The sequence below is a fragment of the Nematolebias whitei genome, chromosome 16, assembly GCF_014905685.2.
Source record: "Nematolebias whitei isolate Nwh7 chromosome 16, NemWhi1, whole genome shotgun sequence".
NCBI lineage: Eukaryota > Metazoa > Chordata > Actinopteri > Cyprinodontiformes > Rivulidae > Nematolebias > Nematolebias whitei.
In genome coordinates, this window is record NC_056513.1 from 27,349,677 (window position 1) to 27,368,638 (window position 18,962).

The window sequence follows — 18,962 nt, forward strand, 5'->3', positions numbered from 1 at the left end:
CCCCCCCCCCCCCCCCCCCAGCCCCCCAAGGTCCACCCAGGGATTGAGGCCAAGACACCTCTCCATCTGGACCGACCGTCAGGCCCGCTGAGCTCCAGACCAGAGAGGGACAGAGCCCCGAGGGCCGCCAGAAGCTGCACCAGCAGCCTACACACCCGAGGGCCACCAGGACCCCCACAGATCGCAGTCAGCCCGCTACCAGATGGAGCCAAACCCCACCAGGACGACCCAGCCAAGAGCGCCCGCCCAACCGCCGACAGTGCCAGGAAGCACCGGGATCGAGCCCCCACCACAGGAAAGGGGCCAGCCAGCCGGCCATGCACAGTCCCGGGCCGCCCCCAAGGACATCCACCCCATCCCCACTCCAGAAGAAATACTACACCCACCCCTCATTCGGACATCTCTCAAAACACATAGCACACTAGACACCTAGGCTGGGTCAAACTACCCCCTCCTAGGGGCTACTGGTCACGCCCCCAAACACCCAACCCCCCAGCCCATGACCCACAACCCACCAGCGAGCCGAAGGCCCCCGCCCAGAACCGGGCACCAGAACGCAAGCCGGCCCAGAGCCCGGCAACCCGCCCGCCAGAGCCCAAGATCCCCGAACCCCACAGGCCCAAGCCCGGGGGCGACAAGCCCCCAGAACCCCAAGCCCCCGCGCCCACCCCGAACCCACATCAGCACAGCCAGGCTACCAGACCGGTGACCCACGACCGCCGCCATAGACCACCTGAGGGCCTGCATGCAGCCACCAGCAGACATCCCCCAGAACCACCCAGGCCCTCCCCAGAGGGAAAGCAGTGCCCCCCTGCCCAGGTACCCCCAAGAGCCCAGCCCCCGGCAACCCCCCCGGGGCCCCAAACCCATACACCCACCTCCACATCAACCCCAAGGCCCCACAAGGTCAGATCCCAGACTACCCACCCTCACTATGTAACGGAGCCGATCAAAGGAGCCCACAGAGATTGATCCAATGTGTCGGCAGATGCTGTTTCAAGACTAATATGATCTAACAGCAGATTTTTATACTGATTAATACTAAGATTATTTTTATTTTTCCAATTCAGGAGTATGGTTTTCTTTGCGATGCATAAGGCAGTGAAAATCATGCGACATGTATTTTTTTCCAGGGTAACATCTTCCAAGATAGCCAATAAGCAAACAGACGGAGAGAGTGGAATATTACATTTCACACATTTAGACAAGTCTTCACAAACCTGGACCCAGAACCTCTGAACGGGTGGGCAGAACCAGAGTGCATGGATATAATCATCAGGAATATTGCCTGTGCACTGTGAGCAGTTGTTAGATGATGTAAATCCCATCCGAAACATTCGCTGACCTGTATAATGTACTCTATAAAGAACTTTATACTGTATTAATTGTAAGTTGGAGATTTTAGTCATTTTAAATGTTCTTAAACATATTTGAGACCAGGTGTTTTGGTCAAAATTGATTGATAAATCTGACTCCCATTTTGCAACAGGTAACATTATGGAGTCATTGATTCTAGACAATTTCTTGTATATTTTAGATAATAATTTGGGGGATTTAAGATTAAGGAACTCTAACACACATATTGGTGTTTCTAACAAAGTTTTATTAAGCTTAAATTTCTTTTTTATGATAGACTTAATTTGTTGATATTGTAAGAAGTATTTATTTTCAATGTCAAATTGTATTATTAAATTATTAAATGGAATAAAGTCTACACCTTCATATATGTGTTCCAGACGTTCAATTCCCTTGACTCTCCAACCTGGGAAATTTAACATATTATTTTCTTGTAGGATGTCAGGATTGTTCCAGATGGGTGTATGTCTACAGGGGAGTAGTGAAGATTTTGTCATTTTCAAATATTCCCACCATGCTGTCAGAGAAGAGCTAATATTGATGCTTTTAAAGCAAACATGTCTTTTTATATTTGTGCTAATAAACGGTAGATCTGAAATCTTAATATTATTGCATAAAGTTTGTTCTATGTCTATCCAAGTTTCATCTAATGTATTTGGATTTAACCACTTTGAGATATATTGTAACCTATTGGCTAAATAGTAGTGATAGAAGTTGGGAAGTTCTAACCCTCCGGTATCTTTAGATTTCTGTAATGCTTTTAAGCTAATACGTGGAGTTTTGTTTTTCCAAAGGAATTTAGATATCAAAGAGTCCAGTGACTTAAACCATTCAGTTGAAGGTTTATTTGGAATCATTGAGAATAAATAGTTTATTCTCGGCAGGACCATCATTTTTACTGAGGCAACTCTTCCCATAAGTGATATGGGCAGAGATTTCCATCTAGTAAGATCATCTTCAATGTTCTTTAAAATTGGGATATGATTCAATTTTATTAAGTCTTCTAATCTAGGAGAAATATTAATGCCCAAGTATGTAATGTTACCTGATTGTAGTCGTTCATTGAGAGAAGTATTAAACACGCAGTTTATTGGAAGAGCTGTGGATTTTGACCAATTTATAGAATAATCAGAAACTTTTGAGAATGAGTTTATTAATTCGATAAGATTAGATATTGACTTTTCTGTGTTCTGAAGAAAAAGTAAGACATCGTCAGCATAAAGACTAATTTTATGTTCTATATTTCTACACAGTATACCTTTAATATCAGCAGTTTGTCTTATTGCTGCTGCTAAAGGTTCAATAAAAATAGCAAATAGTGCAGGTGAAAGTGGACATCCCTGCCTGGTCCCCCTCTGTAAACAGAAGCTTGAAGATATTTGATTATTTGTCCTGACACATGCTCTTGGTGAGTTATATAATATTTTTAACCAATTAATGAAATGGTCCCCAAAACCAAATTTACTCAATGTAGAAAATAAAAATTTCCAGTTTACCCTATCAAATGCTTTTTCTGCGTCCAAAGACAAAATAGCCGTTTCAATATTTTTACTATATGAATACTCTATTAAATTATATAATCTGCGTGTATTTGTGGTTGAGTGTCTTCCTTTTATGAATCCAGTTTGGTCAGGATGAATAATGAGAGGAATTATTTTCTCTAATCTTTTAGAGAGGACTTTACTAATTATTTTAACATCTACATTAATAAGAGAGATGGGGCGATAACTGGTAGGTAGTACTGGGTCTTTGCCTGGTTTTAATAGTAGACTAATGTTGGCTGAGTTCATATGTGTTGGAAACCTGCCATTTTCTTCTGACTCATGTAGCATTCTGTGAAATATTGGTTCCAGGATGTTCCAGAACTCTTTATAAAATTCTGCTGGATATCCATCTGGGCCTGGAGATTTCTTATTAGGCATGTTTTTAATGGCTTCACGGAGCTCATCTGATGTTAATGGTGAGTCTAGTTCTGAAGATTGACTACTGTCTAGTTTTGGAAGTATTACTCTCTCCAAGAATTGATTAATATCTTCATCTGTTGGGTTTATTTGTGGAGTATATAGAGTTTTATAGAAATCTCTAAAAACACTATTTACTTTTTCCTCGTCATAAGTTATGTTACCATTTGTGTCTTTAATACCATATATAGACGTTTTTTCTTTATTTAATTTGAGTTGATTAGCTAAAAAGCTACCGGATTTATTACTGTGTTCAAAATGTTCCAAGCGAAGTCTTTGTACTAAGAATTTGTTTTTTTTGTCAATACATTCATTTAGTTCTAATTTTATCTTGCGTAGTTTTGTCTGTGTTTCCTCTCCTTGTAAACTTTCTAATAATTTGATAGATTTCTCTAAATCCTCAATACGTTTATTTTCTTTTTTCTTTTTGTTTGTTGCGTAGGATATTATTTTCCCTCTCATAACTGTTTTCCCAGCCTCCCAGAGTGTACACGCTGATGTACCTGGCAAGTCATTAAACTCTAAATACGATGTCCATTCATTTTTAAAGTATTGTATAAATTCTTCATCCATAAGCAGTGAGGTATTTAATCTCCAGTTTATACTTTTTGGGATTTCTTTCTTATTATCTAAATTTAAAGTAACTGGTGCATGATCACTGACAGCAATAGGGTGTATCTTAGTGTCTGAAATGTTGGTCAGCAATGAGTTGCTGATTATAAAATAATCCAAACGAGAGTAAGAGTGATGCACATGTGAAAAGAAAGAATACTCTTTACTATTAGGGTGAAGAGACCGCCATGCATCGCAGAGTCCATAATCACTCATGTACTGTTTAACTACATTTATGGATTGCCAACTGCGTTGAGCTCCTACTGCATTCAGCCTGTCTATTTTGTTATCTAGACCAAAGTTAAGATCACCTCCCAGTACCAGCGAGCAATCCATGTGATTTGATAGAGTAGAAAAGAGATCATGAAAAAAAGCAGCATCGTCCACATTTGGCCCATATAAGCTAACAATACAATATTTTTGACTGAGTATGGATAATTTTAATATTATATATCTACCTTGCGGGTCTATAACTGTGTCTAATATTGTGAAGTTCACATTTTTATGTATTAATATTGCTACTCCTCTCTGTCTTGAGTTATAGCAGGCTGAGAATACATGAGGAAACTCAGGAGATTTTAGCTCATCCACAGTTGACGGTAATTTATGAATCTCTTGGAGTAATACAACATCTGCCTTTAATCTTTTAATCTGGCTAAAGATTCTATTTTTTTTATGTTGGCTACCGGCTCCATTAATATTCCATGTGACAAACCTTAAGATGCCCATATTTGTGCTTGTGAAAATATAATTAAACCACACCCATTATCACAAATATCAAAAATAGTAAAACACCCAGACAATAACATAATCCTTAATGATTGATTATTTATGATTTATAGATAAACTAAGTGCTGTTTTTGAAGGTAAATCATGCATGTATTCCTTTATGAGGTATTTGTATGTATGTATATGGATATATATAAGCCTTTGTGCCTGTGTGCTAATAATTATTGAGTCAGAAAAATAGAGACAAAAAAAATAAAGTGAGATGATAATAAACACAATAAACACATAAAGATAAAAGAAGAAAAAATAAAAAAAGAACCCCCTTACCACATTAAGTGTAATATGATGGCATCTTAGAAGGACAGCAATGAGGACGCAGAGCAGCGTGTCGCTGACCTGGAATCTTTTTAATTTGTCACTTCTGAAACACAATGATGGGGGGAGGGTGAAAAGGAAAGCAGGAGATTTTTCTGTCAGTCAGTTCCTGCTCTGTAATTTATAGTTCACAATGTTAAACATTTACGTCTCTTATTAAACTGACATAGACAATGGGTTGTTTGATTGATGGGTTAAATTACTTATCAATTATGATTAGTTATTGTAAATAACATATCATGCCAGTAATTTATATTTATGAATATACATACATTATTTTATTCATTTATGTGGGACAAAGAATAACAGTTGCAAGTGAAACAGACCAGTTTTTACCTCTTCATGTCATTTCAACGAATGAAATTAATATTATAATATTCTGGTTGTGCTGAAAATAATTTCCCCCCTGTTTTATTGTTGACTGTTGACTAAAAGACAAACCAATACAGACAAAATGAAAGGCCTTGTATATGTTGTTGGAATGCATATTGCCTGCCCCCTTTAATGCAAAAAGTATAGACTAAGTTTAGTTTTAACAACAGTTGTCTAAACTTCATTTATATTTCAGAGAACTACCTCATGGTCAGTTAAAACAAGTTTGTATTGTTTCTAGGATATTGTTCAAGGGTATGTTTTTCAATAAAATAATATTGGAATATTGAAGGTGCATTGTGACCTTATAACACCTGACAGTGTCGCTTATAAAACAAAATCGATATTGGCCAAAATCAGAATCGGCAGGTCTGACCATTTTAGAAATTGGTGATCAGCCAGTAAACTGCAATCGGTGCACCCCCATTAATAACTCAACTACTATTATGCCAATTTTTAGCTTAACGTCTGTATAATTGATTGAGTTGTAGCCATTGTTGTGTTGGCTAGTGTTGATTAGCTATGGCGGATATCTTGAATTAAACTGACTCCAAAGTAAATCAATTGTAAATGTATATCCAATTTCTTGAACTTTTCTTTAATAAATGTTTCATGTAATTTATCTGTTAACCAATCAATCTACGTTCCAACCCTCACCTACGGTCATGAACTCTGAGTAGTGATCAAAAGAACCAGCTAGCAGATACAAGTGGTCGAAATTAGTTTTCTCTGCAGGGTAGCTGGGCTCCCCCTTGGAGACATGGAGTAGAGCCATTGCTCCTCCACACTGAGGGTGCATTCACACCAGCCCTGTTGTCATGAACTCTAGCCTGTTTGCCTTGGAAGTCCGGTTCGTTTGGGGAGGTGTGAACGCATCATCGAACTCTGTCACGGAACAAAAAAGCGAACTCTGGTCCACCTAAAAAGCTAGGTCTTGGTCTGGTAGAAGAAAACTCTAGCGCGGTTTGAGTACAGTGTGAATGCAAGCAGACTGGGCACTGCTCCACAAGCAGGAAGTGGACTACAGTGCAGGGTAAACAAGCATGCATTTATCTTACCTCATATGGAGCTGTCAGCTGCCTTGTGTGAAAAACAACATTCTCCATGGTCTTCTGCCTCATTTTCCGCTCATGCTGAGTCCATTGTTGAAAAATGACAAAATAGAACTCCTAAAACCGCTAAAATTTGACGCCACTCTGTTTTTGTTTTTATTTCCAAAAGAAGAAGCGTCTTCTTCAGAGGTTTTTTTTTTTTTTTTGTGTTATTTCTTTCAGTAGTTCTTGGTGCAGCGCCACCACAGGCGAGTGGGGGAACAGGTTAGTTCAACAGGTTGGCTCGACTGCACAGTGCAGTGTGAATGCAAACGCATCAGCTCCAATGTAAACAAAATGTTATGAATTTTGGTCCCCAACCGAACCGAGTCTACCGGACTATCAGGTGTGAAAACAACCTGAGAGGAGCCAGTTGAGGTGGTTCGGCGGAGTCCTGCCTAGGGAGGTGTTTCGATCATGTTCAACTGGAAGGGGATTTCCCAGAAGATCCAGGGCATGCCATGAGACTGTCTCTTGGCTGGCCTGGGAACACCTTAGAGCCCTCCAAGAAAAGCTGGAAGTGTTTTTGTGGAAAGAGATGCCTAACCTTTGCCCCCGCAACCCGACACTGGAACAGGCAGAAGAGAATGGATGGACGGTTTCTGAAATGTGCTAATAGACAGGGTTAACTCCAAATAGTTAAAAGCAAAGTTGAAAATAAAGATCTAGCAAATTCTGTTGTTTCCAAGAGATTGTGATTCAATCTCCGCTCCTACCTCACCAAAATTTTAGCTCAATCTCTATAATTGACAGATTTATAGCCATTTTTAATAATTTAATTTTAAGGTCAGCTTGCTTCAGCAACCATCTTAAATCAGGGTGACTCCAAAAATTAATGAGTTGTAGGTGTGTATCCTCTGAAAACTTTTTAGAAGTTTATTAAAATTTGTTCAGTTGTACTGGGACGTTTTGCTATCAAACTGACACATTCGTATTCATTCATACTCATCTGCTCACAAAGACTCATGTTCGTGCTGCTGTTCGGCGTTTGTTTTTGTACTATTAAGTGTTTAGCGTATTTCTTAGTTCATATCTTAGCTTTTATTACTGTTTTTCTTTTACAATTTATACTTTTGTTGGATGTAACTGGGACCCTTTGTACACAGTTTCATTCCACCACATGCACCACATGAGATGCAAATGATAATAAAGAAAACTTTGACCTTGACGATCTATCACTCAAATACAAACATTTTTTTTTAATCGGTTTTAATCCAAGCAAATATTTCTCTGCACTGTTATTTTTAAATGTTGTGGCACAAAACTACCCTGGGCTTTTTTCAACTTGTGATGATCATCACCTTTTTAAAAAAAGAACAATTCAGTCTGTAATTGTTAGCCGTCTGCCTTACTTCCAGTCCACCTCTGTAACATCTGTCTCTTCCTGTTGTCCTCTGGCAGGCTGTAACAGGGAAGAGCTTTGGAGACAAGGACTTCCGCAGTGCACTGGAGAACGGCATCCTGTTTTGCGAGTAAGCATGTGCCATCACTTACTTTAGTGTCTGCTGCCTGACGTGGCAACAACACTATAAACACTCATAAGATTCAATAAATCTCTGCTCCTCCCTTCCCCCCATACAGGCTGCTGAGTGCAATCAAACCAGGGCTAGTCAAAAAGATTAACAGACTTCCCACTCCAATTGCCGGGCTGGTAAGGAGACACTGTGCAGTGTGACGTTCAGCTCATTAAAGCACCCTGTTCATCTGTGATAAACTGGGGGCCCCTGGTTTCTTCTAGGACAACCTGTCAGTCTTCCTGCGGGGCTGCGAGGAGTTGGGCCTGAAGGGCTCCCAGCTGTTTGACCCGGGAGATTTACAAGACACTTCAATATGTGCTAACCTCAGGTAAATAACGTCATGTGTGGTTATGTTGTTGTGCGACTTTGTATTTCAGTTTATGTCTAGTAAAGAGATATTGTTGTATAAATCACATACGTCTTTCTTTTAAGGGCCTCTGACTGCAGTCGCAAACTGAAAAATGTAAGTTGCATTTCTTCTCTTTTTTTCCCCTTTCATTACCTTTATTAGTAATATTTGTGGTATTGACATGCATGAACCAAACCATGGACCTGCATTTTTCAGGTGCTGAACACGGTGTTTTGGCTTGGGAAGGCTGCCAGCGGGTGTGCCTCCTATAGTGGTCCTACACTCAACCTCAGGGAGTTTGAAGGGCTTCTTGCTCTTATGAAGGTGGTGAGTGAACTTTTTTCAATCAGTTTAAGACGTGCACAGCTTTATGTGAAGATGCAGATGCTTGGATGAGACCGATTGTTGGTTGTAGCCTGCTAGTCTGTTAATATATCAAACTATTTGTGACAGTTATTGTGTGAATGATTATGAAGCATTCACACTGTCATCCATTTTTCTTCCATACGTTTTTCAGCACCTTTGTCGTTCCACAATTTTTGTGCTATTTCAAAAAATCATATATCAAAACGTTCAGCTCTTTCAGGACAACCTATGATTTTTGGTTTAGGTTAAACTTTAGCTTTTTGAAATAATTAGCCTTTTCTGACACTTTTGAAAATGAATTGAGCTCATTTTACATCCTTCAAATCTTTTACTGCTCCTTTCACATTTTGTTCTGGCTCAGCTTCTTTTAGCTTCCTTGTGCAAATTTAAACTTTTTTCAGCTAATTTCAGCCTATTTCAGCTGTTTTGTGATGCTTTTAGATTCTTTATGTTAGCTACAGCATTTTTGTGCTTCTTCTAACTCCTTTCTGCTAATTTCAGCTTGTTATGCTCCTTTCAGCTTAATTGTGCAAGTTTCAACTTTTTCTGATTATTTCAGCTATTACTTAGCTGTTTTTAAGATAATTTGAGCTTTTTGGCTAATTCCACATTTTTTGCACTTATTGCAAAATTTTTCAGCCTAATTCAGCAAAAATGTGCTCTCCACTTCCTTCTGGTAATGTAAGCTTCTTTCTGATTTTTAGCTACTTTTCAGCTGTTTTTTTTTCTTATTTAAGCCTTTTTCAGATAATATCCATTTTTTGTGCTCATTTCTGCTTCTTTCAGCCAAATTGGCAAACATGTTATTTTGCTTTCTTCTACTAATTTAAGTTTGTTTTAAGTTTTCAGCTAGCTTTTTAGCATTTGTAGCTAATTTCAGCTGTTTTGAGATAAATTCAAGTTTTTCATGTTAATTTCAGCTACTTTAAGCCTAATTAACTTCTTTATTCTAATTTCAGCTTGTTATGCTCCTTTCAGCTTTTTTCTGTTAGTTTCAGCTTTTCGGTGGTGGGTTCATGTGGATGTGTCTTTATATTACCATAATATGTCATAAACCATTGGGTAATCTGAATGAAAATTGCAGAAAGAAATCACTTGATGTACAGATACAAGTAATTAACTTTTGGAGTCCGCTCAATTCAAAATGACCACCACAGGTAACCAAACTTTAAAAAGAAACACAAACGTTGAAAAATCAGTCAATTTTCTCCAAAAAATGTTGATCTGGTTTGATCTGGTGTGGCATTATTCAGAGTTTGTGTAAAAAACGAACTGAAAGGAACAATGTTGGGGCTGTTAGGAAGAGGATGTAGACAGTGGTGTGGAGGAAGTGCAATAGTTGGATCAGTGAGTTTCCTGTCATTATTATGACGTTGGAGAGAACATGGATGAACCTGTTTACGCACCATTGCAGAAAATGCAAGCAGGGTATGGATTTGAACAGATTTGCCCTGTACAATACTTCCACTGTCTTTATGTGAAGTTCATATCAAAAAGTTTTTTTTAACACAAGGCAGTAATATAGTTATATAACTATAATCTGTTTTATAATAATAACAAAGACAATAAGTACTGATACTGATGATGTTTTTACAATTTCTGTACCTGACTGTGATGACCTATTGTGCATTATGTAGATCGATCCATCCATCCATCCATCCATCCATCCATCCATCCATCCATCCATCCATCCATCCATCCATCCATCCATCCATCCGATGGATGCTTTATTGTTCCCAAGGGGAAATTTGTCTTGCACATCGTGAACTAAACAAAGCTTCTTCCACAATTAAATACACTATAAACAATAACATTTTGTGAATGCCACAATAATATAAATAAAAATAAAACACCTGTTGCTCAGTAAAAACACATATTGCACGTTCCCACATACATTCCAGCAAGTAAACAAAACAACAAATCAGACCAGAGCATCAGCAGCATGACAAAATACTATATGCCTACTTTATTTAACATTCTGATTGATGTAGGGACAAATAAATTTTTAAATCTATAAAGTCTACAAGGTCTTCAGGTCTCTCTTGTAAATGAGTCCCCAAGGCTCAATGGGATTAACCTGTATAAATAAAGGTTAAATGGGGGAAAAAAAAAACAAGCAGGGATTCTAAACCGTTTGCCAGATGGTACCAGTTCATATTGTGAGTTGAGGATGTGAGCGGAGTCAGACAGCACCCTCCGAGCAAGTCTGAGGACAGACTCACTGCAGGGAGGGGTGATCGGTCCTTTCTATCACCTTCATTGCAGTTTGTACCATGCAACTAAGTTTAGATTTAAGTTGCACAGAGAGATTGCCACACCACGCTGACATTCCACACCTGATGATACTTTCCAGTACAGCCTGATAGAATAGAACCATAATGGGGTGGTCATCGCACCGTTGAACAAAAGACTGAACCTCATTAAAATAAGATGAGGAGTCCATGTCCTCCTGCAGCAAGCTGAGAATAACAGTATCGGCAGATAATTAAAAAAATATAATTCCCAGGGCAGCTGCTGATGCAATAATTTGTGTAAATGGTGAAGAGGACAGGAGAGGTAACACAACCCTGGGGAACCCCAGTACTGATGGACCTGGGCTCTGATAAGGTGTTATTGAATCTGACAAGCTGTGATCTGTTTGTTAAAAAAGAATGAAACCATTCAATAAGAAGAGGGTTAAGATTCATCTGCTGTAATGTGCCTACAAATGAGTAAAGTGGACATGTGGTGGACAAAAATAAGTGTCTGGACTAAACAATGGTGTTTTAGTGCCAAAGACACCATCTTAGCACCAACATAACTGGTTTGTTCCACTTTGGAATAAGCTGTTTGGGGGAAGAATCAATTTTGTGTTGTGTGTTTCCTTGACTGATGAAGCCTTCTGGATAGAAGGTGAAACGTTTCAGCAACAAAAAGAAACTGTCCAGATGACCTGACTGAAAATTGTTGAACCTTTGAAAGATCTTGAGAACATTTACAATCATTAAAAAAAAAAATGTTTAAAAGGAATATTGCTCATTCAACAGGCTACAGGAAAGTCTGACTTCTAGGAAGCAAAATAAGATTCTTTATGCCTTTCTTCTACATTTCACAATTTAAGACGTGTACTGTTTTGTGCCGTTTGTGCATGCAGGAGAGTGAGGAGAGTGGGGACAGTCCTCAGCAGCGCAGCGTCAGAGACAGTGGTTATGACTGCTGGGACTCTGAGCGGAGTGAATCTCTTTCTCCACCACAGCACACTCGGGACAACTCCCTGGACAGGTGAGACATCAATCGACCACACATGTGGCTGCACACTCACACTCAAAAGTCTTCATAAATAATCCTCGTCAACACAGAGTATGAACGAGTAACATCAGTTTGTAGCTCGACATCTCTTACATGTATTCTGGTGTGTGTTCACAGCCTGGATTCTTTTGGCTCTCGCTCACAGCAAAGTCCTTCTCCTGATGTAGTGAACCGAGGCAACAGTGATGGTTGGTTCTCAAATTTTATTTTTTTTTTTAAGAAATTTAAGACGGCTGTTTGCTGCTTCCAGTCTACTTTGTATACAGTTTCTTTCTTATTGAACAAAGGTGAAGTTTGTGGAAATGTTCAGCTCAAGTTTTGAAAAGAAAAGTACAAAAGGGTTGAGCTATCCCTTTAAATAGAAAACTATTCATCCGTAAATAGTTGGACTGCTGTTCTTCAGCATGTTGAGGTTTTAACCTTGGTGTAAGGTGACCGATCTGAGTGGCTGTGAACAACAGCTGAACATTACGGACTGTGTGTGTGTGTGCGTGCACTAGCATGTTTCTAGTTTGTCTGACCCAAAATGCACGAGGCCAACATTTTTCCCATTTAAATTTAGTGTGTGTGTGTGTGTGTTGGTTGTGTTTTACTCAAGGCACCAATCATATCCTGTTTGTGCCGTTTTTTTACTGAGAATATTATTTATACACATCAAAGTTTTTAAATGAACAATGCTGTAGAGGTAGGAAAAGCTTCGTTTCCCATTGTCCTCTGCAGGTAAAGAAGGTGAGCCACTTTAAACCAGTGCTACGAACAATTATTTTAATCATCTTAGTCTGCTCGTGAGTTAAGCATTTAATCACTCAGCTGATATTTTCATGTTTTGTCATTATAGAAGGTAGGAATGTGATGCGAGTCCAATTTGATTATTATGCTCCTCTTCCCTTAAAGGCTCGACTTGATGGAACAGTAATTCTAGTTTTTAAGTAGCAAATTTTCAAGAAACTAAAGAACTTGAATTTCCTGCGAAAATGCTGGTGAAGATTCTCAGTCATCCAGGACATGATAAATTCAAAAACGTTCAAGACGAAAACAACTGGACTTTATTTGTAATAATAATATATATAAGATGGATAAGGATAAGGGACACTCATTTGAGGACCAAAATGTGGACATTTTGGACCGAGAACACAGATGGTTTGAGAGGGGGGTGAAGGAAGCAATTTATGTTAAAAGAGAGAAACCATCTCTAAACAGAGGAGGAGGTCTCAGATTTCCACTTTCAAAAACATATAATGCAAATTTAAGACTGATTCCCAACCAGTTTCACACCTATCAGATGGGACCAGAGGAGCCTCATCTGTGAATTAGAGTAACAAAGACCTTAAGAAACCCCTACTGTTAAGGTGTGAGTTGTGAGGTGTGATATGTCAATCTGCATATGTATATATATCTTATCTCGGCTTTATAACTTGAACCCCATACATGAAATTAGTAAAAATTGCTGAAAAATAGCTGAAAAGGCAGACAGAAGCTTAAACTACCAGAAGGAAGTGGAAGGAGCTGAAATTAGCTAAAATATGTGGAATTAGCTGAAAAAGCTAAATTTAATACAAAACAGCTAAAAAGTAGCTGAAATAGAAGAAAAGGCTGAACCTAGCAGAAAAAAAGCTGACAGGAGCATAGCAAGCTTAAATGAGCAGAAATAAGTTAATTAAGTTGAAAGTAGTCAAAATTACTGTACCACAAAAAATTTGAATTTATCTGAAAACAGCTTAAATTAGCTAAAAATGCTAAAAAAAAAAAAAAAAAAAAAAAAACCTAGCTGAAAAAGTAGAACAAGCTTAAATTAGCTGAAGAAAGCAGAGAAAACTCATGTTTGCCCAATTACATAGGCTGAAAGAAGCAGACATAAATCGGGGGGGGGGGGGGGGGGGGTGAGAAAAAAATAAATATTTCAAAAAGCTAAAGTTGCATCAATACCAAAAGTCACAGCAGGATTTTCCTGAAAAAGCTGAACGTTTTGATTTATGATTTCTTGAAATAGCTTGAAAACTGCAGGAGGAAAATCACGCCAAAAAACGTATGGAAGAAAAATGGATCACAATAGTGTGAATGCTTCATAAACATTCGCACAATAAAACAAATATGTGCATAGTTTTATTTAAAAAACTGGAAACATTTACAAAATATATATTACCATGTAACATGTCTGAATAGCTTTTCTGCATCGTGCCAATCGATGCAACTTGCACAAGCGATTTCAGTCATTATCTTCCACTCCCCTTTAGTTTGAAAGACAAGTGTTTATAGGTACATTTGTTAATTGGGTCTGGTAGATTACACAACCTGGTAGGAAGCACTGTGCCAATTAATCTCTTTCTCTGGATGTCTGTTGATTCACAAATAAACATTATTCAGGGACCTTTCACTTGGCCAGACATAGTTTCTACCCCTCCATGAAAAAAGGGTTTTCCGTTTGGTTTATTATGTATAAAATGCCAAATCTTTAATATACTGGTCCATGTTGATCAACAGAACTTTGCTTTCATGCTCTTTTTATTAAAACTCAGGTTCTTCACACTAGGTAAGCTGGAGTTGGTACAATGCAAGCTTAATCAGTTTTCTCTTTTAAAGTTGTCTGCTTCTATTTTTTAGTCCATGTTTGTTTGTTTTTGTGCAGCACTTTGCTTTTATTATAAATTTGCTATAATTAAACTGAAATGAATGTGTTTGGGATCATAATGTGTGTGCACGTTTTGCTTTCAAATGAGTTTTTCCTATAGTTTAATTCAGACTGCACGTTAAAGGCGTGTATAACATTAATCCTGTATTCTTGTAGTGATTTGAAATACATGTTTTTCTTATAAATAACTCTGATGTTCCCTGTTTGATGCCCAGGGCGATGCAGTGACTCAGAGGCTGATGCATCCAGCAGGAAGCCAGATGTGAGGAAGGATGACATGTTGGCCAGAAGGACTGCCAGCAGTGAATCGAGATGCTCCATCCCTTTTAACCAGTTTCTTCCTAACCGAACCAACGCCAACTCCTACATCTCTGTTCCGCGGCGAAAACAGCACACAGAAGAGATCGAGCAAAGGAGGTAAACATCAAAACATAATTAATGTCAAATTGTGGGGATTTTTCCTTAACAATGGAAACGAAGGCTAAAAAGGTAAAGCAACAGGTAAACGATAAGTCTTCTTCCGTAATCTTTCCCTGCCGTTACACACCATTCCCCAGTCACCCTCGAACTGCTCAAGAGCAAAGCAAAAGAAGTGGACTGCACCACAAAACACCCAAGAGCGTCACTTGGGCGCCTGAGAGCCATGGTGAAAAAGTGAAGCAGGTAGAGGACATGGAAGTGTTGGAACAGAGGAGACTGCAGAAGTTGGAAAAGGCAGGAATTAAAGTACTTCCTGCTGCCGTTCGCTACATCAGGTCAGGGTGGACGGGCATGAGAGCTGCTGCTGCTGCTGTGGTGGTCAACTGCTTTTTTGTACTCGCTAACAAGACGTCGTGTTGGAAAATTTGTGGTTTGACGATGTTGGCTTTTGGTTGTGTGAGGCTCGTTTATGATGAAGTGTGTGTTATACCTTACATAACTAAAAGAGATGGGTAGTTGTAGTGCAGTAGAGGTTGTGGTGGACATGAATGGCTTAGTGTTGCTTAAGTCCCTTGTTTGATGGACCTAAAGATTCAACTGAATGCAAACTAACCAACAATATTGGCTAACAACATGCACATTGCTGCTTCTGGTAAATAAATGATGCCATGGACATGTGGTGCTTTCTAAAAAAAAAATCACTTTGCCGCATCGTCTCATCTACAACTCCAGCCCCCCCATATCCGAGGAAGAAGAAGTGAAGCCAGCATCCCCGAGCGTTGTCCTTCGCTCGGAAAACGACTTTTTAAGTTCTCGTAAATTTGCGTGGGACTCGCCGTCTGACGGGGAGGAGGAAACCGAGAAACGGACCGTTCCAGATCTTCTTAAGGACGACCTGGCGTCGCGACGAGTCCATCACGCTCCCGTCGTTTCCAAGGTTCATCAGTTTCTTCCTCCTGTTTGTACCAACAAAGACCGTGAGCGCTGGGAGGACATCAGACGAGCCTCGCAACGAACTCTGCAGGAGAAGGACTTCAGGTTAGCTGTGTGCAAAGGTGTTTTTAATTCTATTTCCTCGTTCGTGTCTAAAATTCTAATTTTCCTGCCTTTTTTCCCCGTGGCTGGCGTTGTCACTTGTGGGTTGGCATGGGTAATGTATGCCACATGATGCCTCTCCGGTGGCTCGGTGATTGGACAGTGACAAGGAAGCGGTCCTTGACATCATAACTCGCAAAGGTAATCTCTTAAAGGAGGAGGAGGGAGAAGAGGGAAAGGATAAGGTGGTGCCCAATAAGCAAAAGGATGATCTGGCTCGTAGGCGGGCTCAGAGCGCAAAGCTCCCTCACAAGGATGGACCAGTGAGCTTTGTTTCATCCTCCATGAGCCCGGCTGACATGCAGAAGTGGGAGAGACTCAAGATGACTGAACCAAGGTGCCCAAAACACATTCATTCTAATCAAACGTGGTAAATGCTGTTAAATGTTGCTGCAGCTGATGTGTGTGTCTGTAGATTTAATGCAATGGTGGCTGGTGATATCCTCAGAAAATCTTCGTTAAATGAACACACTGGTTGAAATATTTCGCCCACATTTTTTTTTTTTCTTGCTCTCACTCAAGAATATAAATCAGTGAAATGACAAGTATGTCTATCAGATTAACTAAAGCCATTCACAGGGCTGGTCTGTTATGAAAAGCATTAAGACTAATGATTTATTTTGGTCCTTTTGGGGATTGAATATAAAATGGGAGGCTAGTGAAAGACTAATTATACAGAGAACCAGTCAGAAACACAAATATGTGAAACAATAGAAACAAAGTTTCATATATTACACATTTAATCATGAGGTGTGGTCAGCAGATTTAATTTCCTGTGGCTACAATTCAGATCATTTTCCACTTTTTGTACCAAGTAAGCTAAGGTGTTGCAACTCGCACTCTTCAAGAACACTAGTGTTGCGTATTGATTACTTCAGCTGACGTTTATATTTCTGACGCTCGCTACGGAGAACATGCTTTTCCCCCTTTTCATGAATTAGATCCAACATCTGACTTACAGTGACTTTTTTATTTTTATTTTACAATCATTAACAATAAACTGAAATGAATAATTCCAATCAGAACGACGAACAGGAGCAGTCCATCTGAAAACATAACCTGAAAAAGTCCCACTCATTTCTGTCTCCACATTACCCAGCACCCCCTGCAGCTCAATAAAAAAAATGTGCTCAATGTCTCTACTGTAGTGCGTTTAGGAAAACATGTAATTTCAATCGTTCATACTGAAAATTAACCATAACCCACAGCACTTACATCTGTAAAATTTCATCATGTAATAAAGCCAGAATACAACTGTAATATTGAAAATTATCACCAAAATGGGACATTTAACCTTCTTTTTTATTTTTTTTTAGAGCAACTACAATTTCAGTGTGGATTTTTGAAATTACACGCTGATGGGGGGTCTGGGGGTTCTCCTCCACAAAACTTCAAATAAATTAGATGCCATTTCCTGCATTCTGGTGTATTTTAACGGGTTGTTTAACATCATACTTTTACGTACATAAGAAAAAACTTGATTCAGTAACTATTTTAGAGTTAACGACACAACAAGAAGTAGCGCTATGCTAGCGGCGTGCAATACAGACGCGCTAGCTAAGATGCTACAGACTTAGCGCTCTGTTTTACATTACACAGCCTAATAAACACTTTGTACAAAATCGGTTTAGTGTTAACTGATCATAACAAAGAAAGACATCCCGAAGTTACAACATATATCTACATACAAAACACACACAACCAAGCACAACTAGCTTTAAGCATTAACCTTTAATTTAACCATTAAGCATACAATGTTCAGGCTGCTACACCGTATTATATTACATCATTATTGTTTAGCGTATACTGCATCTTAGATCCTTGTATACTGTTGCTTTTTTATCATTTATTTTTTGCTATTTTGGGTGTAACAGGGACCTTGAGTACACAGTTTTGTTCCTCCTCATGTACCACATGTGATACAAATGACAATAAAGAACCTTGAATCTTGAACAATGTAATTATGACAAAAATGGACGCTTTACTTACAGTTACCTTTGTACAGACGAACACGTGGTACTTCCTGTTTATCACTTGTATTCAGCTGCTCATGAGGTCAGCCACAGGGATTTATCATCTTTTACATTTTTCCAGACTCAGTTTAGGTTTTGAAAATGGAACAAACTGTATTTCACCCTCTAAAGCAGGATATTCAACTAAACTGCTCAGGGGGCCAAAGTTACTGAAAGCAGCTCAGAGGTCGGACATCAGTATTAAAATGATCCGTTACCTTTTCAATTTGTTTATTTTGTTGCATTGAATCATAAATGCAATGAACAGAACCCAGAACCACCCAAAAATATATATATTTTGTTTTCTTTATTTTTCAGGGGTGCTAGGGGTGCTTGAGCACCCCCCAAACGAGGCTAAAATCACCACTGCACTCCAATGTCCCCAAATGTCTTAACTTCATTGTAGCCTTCAGAGATGTGCTGAGCTGACTTCATCAGATTAACTAATCCAGTTTTGATTATGTTTTTTTTTCATCGTGAAATAAAACAGGCAGCTCAGATAATACAATTTATTCATTTTCACCTATTAGAAAAATGATCATCCACAAATAGTGCTGCTAAAGGTCCTTTTCAAAAAATCTTTCTCTACATTTTATTTTCTCTCAGTTCATTCTGGGGTTCATCTTCCTGTTTGGAATTAAAATCAAGGTTCTTTATTGTCATTCGCATCACCTGTGGTACATGAGGTGGAATGAAATTGTGTACTCAAGGCCCCAGTTACACCAAAAATAGCAAAAATATAACGTCTAAAAAGCAACAGTATATAAAGATCTAAGATATATGCTAAATA

General features: G+C 38.9%; 1 protein-coding gene across 1 annotated transcript in view; it reads left to right on the top strand.

The window, feature by feature from the left end:
- LOC119422466 (LIM and calponin homology domains-containing protein 1) overlaps positions 1-18,962 on the top strand; it is a 58,511-nt gene that overhangs the window by 14,135 nt on the left and 25,414 nt on the right. Inside the window, exons 2-12 of the mRNA XM_037689840.1 lie at positions 7,898-7,968; positions 8,078-8,147; positions 8,235-8,341; positions 8,446-8,476; positions 8,579-8,689; positions 11,862-11,989; positions 12,134-12,204; positions 14,861-15,062; positions 15,203-15,400; positions 15,798-16,103; positions 16,264-16,497. Coding sequence (XP_037545768.1) covers positions 7,898-7,968; positions 8,078-8,147; positions 8,235-8,341; positions 8,446-8,476; positions 8,579-8,689; positions 11,862-11,989; positions 12,134-12,204; positions 14,861-15,062; positions 15,203-15,400; positions 15,798-16,103; positions 16,264-16,497 — 1,529 coding nt within the window. The remainder of the gene's footprint in view (positions 1-7,897; positions 7,969-8,077; positions 8,148-8,234; positions 8,342-8,445; positions 8,477-8,578; positions 8,690-11,861; positions 11,990-12,133; positions 12,205-14,860; positions 15,063-15,202; positions 15,401-15,797; positions 16,104-16,263; positions 16,498-18,962) is intronic.